The sequence below is a fragment of the Lycorma delicatula genome, chromosome 5, assembly GCF_047948215.1.
Source record: "Lycorma delicatula isolate Av1 chromosome 5, ASM4794821v1, whole genome shotgun sequence".
Lineage (NCBI taxonomy): Eukaryota > Metazoa > Arthropoda > Insecta > Hemiptera > Fulgoridae > Lycorma > Lycorma delicatula.
The window spans coordinates 110,934,806-110,947,502 of NC_134459.1; the positions used below are offsets into that span (position 1 = coordinate 110,934,806).

At 30.9% G+C, this 12,697-nt stretch overlaps 1 protein-coding gene across 1 annotated transcript in view; it reads left to right on the plus strand.

Annotated features, from left to right (window-relative positions):
• The window catches only part of LOC142325297 (uncharacterized), a 405,734-nt gene that overhangs the window by 360,028 nt on the left and 33,009 nt on the right, over window positions 1-12,697 (plus strand). The window contains exon 2 of the mRNA XM_075366859.1: window positions 7,623-7,738. Coding sequence (XP_075222974.1) covers window positions 7,623-7,738 — 116 coding nt within the window. The remainder of the gene's footprint in view (window positions 1-7,622; window positions 7,739-12,697) is intronic.

Here is a 12,697-nt window from a genome sequence, read left to right on the forward strand (position 1 = left end):
CAAATCTAAGTATGCAGTGAATTTATCTTTGTGTAACAGTAAAACCAAATTCCGCAATTTTTCTAATTCATTCTTCTACTTAGTAGTTAGAAAATAAATTATTTTATTAAATTACTCGAAAATAAATTATTTTATCCTCCTTGCTTACTTATTATTTATATTAATTCCTTTTATCAAAATATATTTTTCTTTACAATTATTTGAGAAGAAATATTTGCTAATGTATATCAATCAACCATTTTTAAGAGTTTAGTTATGTTATCACAATGGAGCTTCAGAATAAACTAACATAAAGACGCCTCCTCTGTTTCATTGTAAATAATATAGTAAAGCGTATTCTTTGGTAACGAAAGTATTCGCCTTATAAAATATTTTTTACCTGTGTAATACTACAAACTTCCAAACTTGCGCTGTGCAACACACTAGCGAAAGAGATACAGCGTTAAAAAGTTTCATCCTTGACGATAATGCCACTGGTCTAACCAACAACACCCTACCCTACTCCAACCTGCATTTAAACCTGTTTTTCGCTTGCGGATGGTCGGGAGTTGACTGTACTTCATATATTATTTTATTTCATGGATTGTTATGTTTTCCTTTGATTATTTTTCCGTTAAATGTTTTTGTTGTATTCTAATTCCGCATTATGTTTTGCAAAACAGGCCTTATAATGATTGATTTAAATTATGGGTTTTTAAGGTATATTTCTAGAAAAAAAAAAACATTATTAAAGTTATTATTATTATTATTAATTCCAGCTAAGTATCATTTCATATTATAGTTAAAAATGAACGGTGCTTTTAACGAATACCGGCGTTACCAATTGTTCCCTTCAAATCTGTTGTTTAATCGAACAAATCTTTTTATTTATTTTTAATTTATGTGCTACTGCAGTATTTAAACTTAAAGATCACGGAAAATTTACTTAGTGATTGCTACATGGTGACTTCCGGCGACCAGGTGTTCCTTATTGGATCGAGTACTTTCTGAAAGGGCTCTCTCATCCCCTATCATGCGATGCCATTTGAATTCAGTGATGGAAAACTTTTAAGTGATGCCTGAAAGTTCCACTGTGCTTTTTATTCCGCCATTATTTCAGTGACCTCCTACAAGCATTCACTGGTTTGACTATAAGCGTCGCTGTGAGGATCATCGAAATGTTACCGATAATTTACAATATAATGGCGAAACCTTCCATTCCGTTTTCAGTGCATCGGTTTCGTACACAGGCGAGTACAATATGTTTCCGTCATAAACGTTATCTTTGATAGCATTCAGGAGGGTTTGAATCGATATATCAACTTTCACAACGAAACATTCGCCGCCAAAAAGCCATCGTTGTAGTAGATAATACCAGGATAATTTTTGCACCTCGACAACAGCGTTTCATCGATTTCGAAGACCAAATTGTTTCCTCAAATTTTACCTTGCTGTGCTATTCAATATAATCGACACACACTTCTTTAATGAAATTATTTCAGTTACCACTGTATTTAGACCCATACTTAATTCACGGTGACACCAAGAAACACTTGATAATTCGAATGCCCTACTACATAAAGACGTAAGACAGTCAAGAAGCAGAAGTTCGAATTTTTCAGTCACGTACCGACACGTGTATGGACTTTTGACCGGCAAGTAAGTTTGTTGCTATGCTATAAAACATAGTTAATTTTGTAAAGACTCGTAACGTATCCGTTGTGACACGTCTTGGTTCCCGATAGAATGCCACGCAGTTGGAAGAACTCAATGGCACCGTTTTTGTTCACGAGGTACGGTTTCGGTTCGGTTTTTTCCCATATCGTTTATTTTACCGAATAGAATGCTGTACTCACACATAGATCGGTTTTCTTTTACGCGTTCTTTCACTCGTGGTTGAGAGATCGTGGAAGATGTATGTTAATAATACAAAAACGTTTTTCCTTCGTCAAAAAAGTTAAGAAATAAAATAAAAAATACTGGATATATCCTGTTAGAAAGGAAAGCTACAGTTTTGGTGTTTTCCGAACATTAATGTGTTAGACTTAAAAACGACGAGTCGAAATTTTTTTAAACTATTTCCGAATGTCTCAGGCTTCATTTGATTCCCTGTTAAGTAACTTGTCTCTTTAGAGCCTGGAATCCTTCAATTAACGCAATACATATTTTCCTCCACGCTGATTCTTTAATGTGTTTGTCTTTATAGGATTCTAAAGGCTTATCCAGTACTGCAGTCGTTCTCGTACCAGATCCATCAAAAGTTCTGTTTTTATATTACTAATATCTACCATAACATATAATAGATTTTATTCAAAACTGCACTCGAGCAACATGTTGACAGAAGTACTGCATCAATGCAATGCAAACACAGACTGGTCTGTCATTTCCTACGGTCCGTCCAGTACAAAAACTGAATCGTCTGAACGGCTCCATTACGATATAAGAGGTACTCTCAGCTGTTTCGGTTTTTTCATCGAAACTGTGAATACAGTTTCTGTTGGCAAAACCGAATGTTAATTTCACCGTATACATTGATTCTACCGTATACAATTAACAGCAGGATTGTGTGAACGTTACTACTCGTAAATACATGCGCCACTGCTACAAACGGCGAAAATATCGATACGTTAAAGTACAGAAACCGTATCGTGTGAACTGACCCTTAGTCGGCAAATTCCGAATATTCATTTTAAACGTCGGTAGCGAAATTAAACTGCTTTCATGATAAACGGACAGAACCAACTTTTAACATACCGGGTGCAATACATTACATACAGATACCGAGTTGGATTTACGTCACTGTGATAAGGAAACTTACTCTTATCCTTTCCGTTCGAGTCATTTAATCAAATAAGATTTCTAGATTGTTAACATGAAATAAACTGAATATTTACATAAATAATCAGTGAGCTGGTATTCTATAAAAATACCATTGTGTAACTTCTAATATAAAAGATTTTACAGTGACCGATTACCAAATTACGTAAGAAAAGTTTCAATTAACAGATTCTCCTCGTTCTCGTTTTATTACAGTGGACTAGATTTCGATTTTACAGACTATGGATTTTCCGATAAAATGTCAACAGAGTAATAACGAAATTTAAATGGTAAAACTTTTATATTTAAAAACAAAAGTAAAATAAACTGAACTGTACGTATACGTACGGGAAACCACGACATAGGTAACATTTTATAATAAATACTGTTTTTTTTCCTTTAATAATAGCGAGTAAGGGTAGATATTTGTTTTTTTTTTTACAAAAAGCAGATTGATTTATTTAACTGATTTTCAACGTAGAGAAATGTTAAAATATCAGATCTAGACAATGCTGAAGAACAGTGATCTAAAAGAATGAAATAATACGGATTTAGAGAAGAAAATTCACAAAATATACTGATTATACAGAAACTAAAATAACAAAAGCCGACAAGAAGTAGACGATGAAGATTCTAGGTTCGGGAATCTTGCAAAAGAAGAAATAGTGAAAGAGTTTCCGTGAAACTAGACATTTTTAAGAAAAGAAGGAAAGAGACACATCATGAAAACAAAAACTTTCTAATGAACGATTTGTTGTCAACGTGGTAATTAATTTTATTAGCAGCATAACAAATGAAAGCTACGTGATAAACTACCGTATAAGCCTGAATGAAGTTATTTGAAGGCAACACTAAAAACAGTCACAACTCAAAATAGACCATTTTCTTATATCTCAGTTCTTCTTCTTCTTAGTCCTTTTTACATCGTGAGTATATTAGCAACGTAATCCTCTTCATGGTTTTTCCATTCCTCGCAATTTTGCGCCACCTCATCCAATCATTCTCTCCTAGTCTCCTCACATCATCTACCCATCTCCTCTCCGGTCTTCCTCTATCTCTCTCACTACCCACCATATGGTCGCCAATTTCAGTTAGTAAACGATAATTCAATATGAACACAAATCTTTCTAATTGAGTGGAAAAAACATACATTTTAAAATATAATCTATTTCTGTTGTATGATTACTAAATATTTCTATTTTCCAATATTTCATAAAATCATTTTTATAAATAAATTTTGTAAATAGTTTTTTTCTGATTTCTTTTTAAAGCAATTTTTTGTTTTACTATCCCTAAAACTGGTTTAAATAAATTTATTGTGAAGCTCTACTCGTACTAGTAGTCGTAAGTATAAATAACATAAATTTCTCAAACTGCCTTTCAATGGCGGCTCGAAGTTAAAATTGGTGGTGGTGTTGCTCCATAAAATTTTTTTCTCTTTTCAAGGCCATGGTTAAAGTTTTCTGTAAAATGAAAGAACCGAAAAAAAATAATCAAACAGAATAGCTGAAAGCAGGATAATAATCTAATTGTACACTTTATCACATTCAAGAATGTTATTCACGGTTTTTAAGCACAATGTACTTAAAAACAGTATTCGGTTTAACCGAATAAATAATAAAATGTCAATACAGAGAATATTTTTTAGCATTATTACATAATAAGTTAATAAAATATCCACTTAAAAAAACACTATAATTCAATGGTGCTTAATTTAAATTTCTATGTACACAGAAACAAATATATCAATTTTCACTAATTACCTTCTCTTTCGCCCTTCCAGCGTGTTTTTGGACAGATTTGGCAATCAAAGAGCTCTTGCATTCCGCCATCTTCTGATCACTACTGAAAAAACAACTAAACCACTTTCATAGTCCTTCCACCGACTAAGCTAGAAAAGGGAACAAACAAGGAATGTTCCATACACACGCGGAGTAAAAAAAAAACTACCTTTCGACTAGCACGCCAGAATTGGCACTGCGGGAGAGATAGTGCTCTCTCTATCCCTCGCATGCAGCTTCCTATGTGCACATGGGCACAAAAGCCAGACACCACGCCGCTGGAACTGTGAAGTGCACAGTTCCATACAAAGACTTCTGTATCTTTTTCATAAACTGGGGGATGGCTACTGACATTAAGTTTAAGTATCATATATTGTGCAAGTATAAAGAAAGAATTAAAGAAAAAAGGGCTCTATATTAAATGTTATCGATAATATTAATTGGAAACAGGGGGTGCTGTAGTTCCACAGTACCTATACGGAAGCCGCCACTGGTGCCTTTCTTATTAAATTATATACTAAGTATAAATAATAAAAGGAATCTCCATTTTACGGATTATTCGAATCTACGAATGATTCTCCTCATTATGATCGATAAAAGTGATGATTTTCCACATTATTTATCAATCATTCTTCTGTGAAACAACATCCAATTACCCCATCCACTCAGTTTCAAAATCTGAAAACTGTTTAAGTATCAGAGTTTGATAAACAGTTACATATTTTCATTATTCCACCGCAGAACCCCTTCATCAGTGTAACAAAACCACTCTATATATTTTATGTGATATGACATGATCATCTAAAAATTTTAGATATCTTAAAGAAAATTTAACCTGTTTCAGTTTAATCATAACTCATATAAATCTGTTTTGGTTAAAACCAATTTTGATATTTTAATAGTTGTACGCAGTTTCACAGTTTAAATAACATTTGAATGGCTTTTTCTTTCAAAACTTACTGTTTTGTACCGGATTTATTTTTGAACCGTAAAATACTCATATATTTTGGATATCCATAAATTTAAAAGATTTAATCTGATTAATTTTGTAATATCTGAAAATTTCTGGTAATATCAGAAATATTACTAATAAAAGAGTAATTAGATAAACTCTGAATTTTGTTATTTATTGAACGATTTTCTATTCAATCTGATAAAAGGCGGATTTCAAATTATTTACTTTGGAAAAAAAAAGAATATTCTATCAGTTCTTTCTTCCACTTAACCTGACAAAAACAGTCTCAGAGAACAAGAAAGAAAAAGAGGGGAGAGATTGATTTTATTTTACTTATTTTGCCGTCAGAATACTAAATTCCTATAAGCAACCATTAAATAAAAAAATATATAAAAAACGATTTCACAATTCAGTAAAAAACGATAAATAAATAAAAAGATTGATTGATTAAATTTTTATTTGTTGCTAGGTCTTTAGAAACAATACAATGAAATAACACAGATATTTACATACATTATAAAAATACAACAAAAAATTAAAATTTCAAATGAGACTGCTAATAAACAGCAGTCAATATTAAAAAAATAAAGTAAAAGAAAATAAATTAAATGAATCGCATTGAAAAATATTTTTTTATTTAAAAATAGATAGAAAGGAATTTTACTATTTCCATTTTACCGCCAGAAAGTTAAACCGAAAATTTTACATTTAGACATTAGTTGAAAAAAATTTTTCACCTAACGAAATAAAAAAGCAAATAGACGGAACTGTAACTAAACAAAAAAGAAAAATTATAAAAACAAATACTACATTATATAAACAGTATAAAAATAACACCGGCATCTGTAATGTAACTTAAACATCTACAATACGAATTACGCAACTTAGGCGTAAGTCATTTATGTCAACAGTATATTATTATTTAACTCACGGTAACAAGACAAAAGTAATTACAAAATACTTTCTTCTTAAATGGACTCGCGGAATCAATCAGACAAAAGTCTGCTAACAACTAAATTCATCAAAAAATTCGTCGACCGTCACGAATAGCTAAATATGTCACCAACCATTTCAGGATCCTCCAGTGAGTAAAAGAATTCTACTGCATTGGGTATTTTTATCTACTTCATCAATTAATCATTTTAAAGAAATTGTAGCCTTCATATAGTTACTACAGGATCATATTTCATTTAAAAAATTTCTTAACTTGTAACTCATATGTTTTTAATATCAATAAAAAAAACTTGTAAATTGCTTTCTTGTTTAAATTTATTACAACTCATGTGTAAACTAAAATAACTGGTTATTTTTAGTAAATATGTACTAATTAATGGATCTGTGTATGTTTATGTTTGCGCTCGAGCTAAGTAATATATTGCGCATGTTACGACTTCTTCGACTTTCATAATAAGGTGGTAGCATGTTCGCCTTTCATCCAGAAGCTAATAGGTTTAAATTCCGGATTGGCACCTTTTCGTATTCATCATAAAATTACTTTATCTTCATCATAAAAAAGCGACTTTAATTGAAGCATCAGCCTATGTTTGTTAAAAATAAAAGTAAATTTATTTTAACTACGTGCAACTTATTTATTCTGTTAATAAAGTCACGTTGTACGGGAGAAGTATAATTAAAATAATAGAATAATTAACATTAAACAATGATTAATTACTACCATCTAAAATAATTATAGAATTGTATAACTGTACATAACATTATGTTAGTTGTATTACGTAGATTTTTCAAGGAAGCAGTTTGTAATTTGATAGGCAAACTTAAAATACAAAATACTATAATTATTATTAATGAAAACATGTATCGCCTATTACGAATCGTATTATATCGTATACAGTGTTATTAATAAAATGTCAACTGATATTTACATTATTTGCCTTACAAAATTATTATTTTCTATTTTAATACGGTATTCAATGTCAAACACTTAACAATTATACCGCGCTATATGCGTTGTAATTCTATACTTAATATTATTGCATAATTTATTCTGTGATGACATAAATACTTCTTTTTTTATATAATATTACGTAATTGATTTCATGTTTTATTTAATACTTTGAATTGTTTTACAGGTCGTGGGTCTTGGCTGAGCATAGTAGCAATGTTATGCAGTTCAATTCTGGCTGATGCGTTAATAACATCATCTGTGCATAGACCTGCCTGGCATCACCCATGCGGTGGACCAATGGTAAATATAGTAATTTTGTTTATTTAAACATTGCTTTTTTATATTTATCTTTACCTGCATGAATCTGTAGAGTATATCTGTAACACATATTATCATTTATTGATAATTACGTTAAAATTTATCTTAGGTAAATTAATATATATTAAAAATGGATTTCGCGTGCAGTAATAAATAAAAGGAACAAATAAATTTAATAATTTTAGTATTAAAAATTATTATAGTATTGAATACTAATTAATATTAATACTAAAATTATTAAATTTATTTATTACTTTTATTATATTACTAAACGCAGAATGAGATCTTAATGTTATAAAAAAAAGGGAATTGCATTCTTTAATGTTATACAATATGTATAAACTTAATTCGTAGGTTTCAGATACAAAATAGTTATATAAATGTGTACTTAATTAGTTGATTTATACTTCCAAATATTTCCTGACTTATTTACAAAACAAACTGATAGTAATCATTAAATGTCTTTTACTTTGTTTCATTAATGAATTATGAGCACACTGCGCAAACTACCGCAACCAAAAAGAAATAAATTATTTTTTAAATCGCAAACATGACAAAATGAAAAATGGTTTTAAAGCTGTGTAATATTTATAAGTTTCACGTACATATTGATTAATTATACATAAATGAAAGAGCAATTTAAATAGTTTTAGCTATGCGCAAGCTCGTAAACCGTTTCATGTACCTTCCGCTTGAAAGTGTTAATAAAAATGATGGCGACCTCCCAAAAGAAAGCGTTCTGTGTTTTGCAGTTTGCAAAGTGTGAATATGTAATTACTGTTCAACGTGCATTCCGTTGTGATTCCCTAAGTGACAATAACAACTGTAGTTAGTACAAACTGAAATCACTCGCTATATTTCTAAAGGGAAGAGTACAGGAAGACCGAGTGTATCCGAAGAAAATGATGAACGTGTAGAGAGTCTTTTAAGCGTAGTCCTCGGAAATCCATTGGGAAAGCTACCCGCGAATTAGCAATTCCAGTGACGTCTGTTTGGATGGTTTTAAGGAAACGCTTACAACTTCGTCCATATCGTTTACAGCTGTTAAAAGTTCTAAACCCTACAGATTATGGTTTGCGTGCTAGCTTCGCAAATGAAACGATTCACCTTGAAGATGAAGACGTTCTTTATCTTGTCGTATTCAGTGACGAATCAACATTTCATGTTAATGGAAAAGTAAACAGTCATAATGTGTGTATCTGAGAATCAGAAAATTCTCACGAAATATTGCAGTGTGAACGAGACTCCCCAAAACTGAATGTTTTTTGTGCCGTATCCCGACGACAAGTTTACGAGACGTTCTTTTTCGCGGAAGCAAGTGCGTCTGGAATAAACTATCTAGATATGCTAAGACTGTGACTCTTTCCTCAACTGCAATACGAACTACAGAACTTTATTTGGCAACAAGATGATATGCCTCCTCACTGGCATAACGCTGTACGTGATTGATTAAATGAAATTCTCTGGATTGGTCGCTGGGGACTAGATGAGAGGGAATTTTTACCATGGCCTCCACGTTCGCACGATCTGACTCCGTGAGACTGATTTCTTTCAGGATTTATAAAGGGTCAAGCGTATGTACCAGCTGATCTACTCGGCTTGAGACACAGGATTGAAGCAGGTGTCGCATCAATTACTCCAGACTTGCTGATTAAAGTACAGCGAGTATAGGGATAAACTCTCCTGTCGGCTGGATGTGTGATGTGAGACGAATGTTGCTCACATTGAACACTTATAGGAAAAACTATTTGAGTTGCTCTTTCATCTCATATATATGATAGTCCATATTTACTAAAAAAAAAAGAAATCACAGGACAATTACGAAAATAACGTCGGAATTTTAATTATTTCTGCATAAAATAAAGATTTTATTCTGATCGGTTCATAACAATACATTATGTAGAACACGTCACATTATAAGATACATTATAAATATAAAATAAATTATAAGATAAAAATAGATGTGATTATAGTCCATATTAATTATTTAAATACAAGTACATGAAATAATAATGTTAAGGTAAATAAATTAAATATAAAAAATTACTACAAAATAATTCACAATTCAGAAGGCACACTGAATTGGATGCAGGTTTATTTTTTAATTCACCGACAGAATAATAATGTTTCCGAAAAATTAAATCTTTTAATTGTATTTTTGTTTTAAATCGGTGGGAAGATTTTTCAAAAGGTTTGGTAATTTATTAAAAAATGGTAACGTAAGCATAATAAGGGCCCTTTCTCGATTATCGAAGTATTGTGTTGCGTTATATGAAAACAATTCCGTTGTCTGGTTTGATAAAGGCAGATACTTAAGGTTCTTTTAAAGAATAAGTGACTATTCGTTTTAGCAAAGATTTCACATTCATAAACGTAAACACCGGGATGACTTAATATATTTAATTTTCTAATTATCGGTCTACACGATTGATACTTAAAGGGGCCAGATAGTGATCTGATAGCCCATTTTTATATCTTAAAAAGGCGTTCTGATGTTTTGAGAGAGCCCTAAGAGATGGCATTATACTTTAAATTTTTGATCGTGCTACGAGAACTTGTCACCTAATAAAACATCCAGAAATTTCGTTTTATGGGCAACAGAAATACTATCGTTATCACTAATTCGAATTCTAACCAGGCGATCATCAAAGTTACATCTATCTCAGTGGAATTATTTTATACATATTTATCGTGAAATGGTTATAATCCATCCATTAAATAATCTTTGGAACTTCTATCGTAGAATTCTCAATTCCTTTAATTTATTTTTGTGTATAAATACAGTTGTGTCATCTGTGAAGAGGATTACGATGAGTGGTTCAAGATTTTGAGGAAGGTCAACAACAATAAAAAAGCAAGGGATCGAGGACATTTCTCCGAGGCACTCTGCGTTTTACTTGTGAGGATCTAAATTTTTTATGTGCATTCTTATCAAAAGATGAAAAATGTCAACTACTTGTTTTCGGTTAGAAAGGATTACTTTAATCAATTGTAAACAACTCGTAATAGCATAATGACTAAGTTTTATCATTAAAAAAACCAAATGTTTTACTGATATCGCAAAAAATTGAAAATAGGATTTTGTTTGTTATTTTAGGAATTTAAAATATTTTTCAAATACAAGGAAATGGCTGTGTCAGTAGACAGGCTTTTCCTAAAACCGCGCTGAAAATTTGTTAATAAGTTAATGTTAAAAGTCGATTTTTTATAATATTTTCAAATACTTTTGAAAATAAATAATTTTTTTCTCTCCTTTTGATTAGTTTGAAATCTAAAAAAAAAGTGGTAGAGACAAATTTTTAAATTTATGGGAGTTCATTACTTCCCACTTTTCCTGAGATTTCATTAGAATGTTGTCCAGTTATTTCGAATTTTGAGGCGTACGGAAGAGTTTACATAATATAATTGAATTCTGGGGTGCAATTAACTAAGAGAAACCAAGTTTATTTTAATGCCGCGTACTAGAACTTAACGTTTTACATATTTTAATTAAAACAATATGCGCTTGAAGAAAGGAGCATCGGGTAATGTTTGTAAAAATTGGGATGAATCATTGTAAAATTAGCTTGAGACTATATTCATTATCTGTATCTTCATCATTGCTTTACATTCTTATGGTAATCTAATTTTATTAATTATTCCAAGTGATATTTTATCACCACCGTATTCTTATGCACTAAAATTCAGTATGTGCCCTTTAAGAAGGGAAGTATTCATTGCAGACCTTCACGCATCTTTTCTTTTTCTTAACTAAGATACACGTATTAGTGTCTATTGAATTTCTTAACGCATAAGAATTCCAGGCAATAAACTAGTTGATGTAGCTTCTAAGGAACCTGGAACTCAACTGACTTTCTTGGATCATGTTATCCATTTTAATTATAAGTGCCCTGTGAAAAGTTGGCTGAAGGTTACTTGATAACATGAGTTAGTTAACAATTGCAGACTATAACCTGCTTCATAATAAAACAACCGTTATGTGACAGTTATCGTGAAGAATTTGCCATTTTTACTTCCTTATACGAAGTAAAGGAAGTATTGTGATCGTGAAAAAGTTTGGTTTTCAACTTTCAACGGAAATATCCATTTTGAACATCTCTGAATCCATTTTTACTAGTTTCGGCGTGACGTCTGTACGTACGTACGTATGTAACTCCCATAAATCAAAAACGATTAGCCGTAGGATGTTGAAATTTTGGATTTAGGACTGTTGTAACACCTAGTTATGAACCTCCCCTTTTGATTGCAATCGAATGAACCAAAAGTGTCGAAAAAAGCCCAAAATCCCCAAAAAAATGGATTTTGGACTTTTTCTTAACTGCAGTAATAAGCTCTCATTGAGAGCTTTTCAACGATGCACAATGTCATAAGTTGTACTTATTTTCATTGGTTTCAGAGTTATAACCAAATAAAATTTTAATTAATGAAGTATTTGGATCTTACAAGAGAAGGCACATCGGTTCGAATCAGACTTCATATCCCTTTTTATTTAATTCATTTTTTTAACTTGTTTTTAATTTAAATATATTGATATTTTTGGTTGTAAAAAAAATTACAATAATTAGTAATTCAATAATAACAATAAAAAAAAATATGAAAAAAGCAGAAGTTATTAGTGAAATAAAATTTTAATTTTAGTGAAATAAAATAAAATATGAATGTAATAGATTTGATGAAACATCTGATTATTTAATATTAATTAAAAATTATAATTTAGAATCGTACTATTTTTGAATTTTCTAGTTTAATTTTATTTAATTATTCTGTAATTTCTGTTTAATTTTTCTACATTAAAGTAACTACAGAGTGACTGAAAAATAGACCCTCACAAGAACAACATATACACTGAGGCATACATGCCCAATCTTTAATAAATTGCAAAATATTCTTATCTTTTAGTTCATTACTCCTCTGATATTGTCGGACAATATTTTCCCTAAT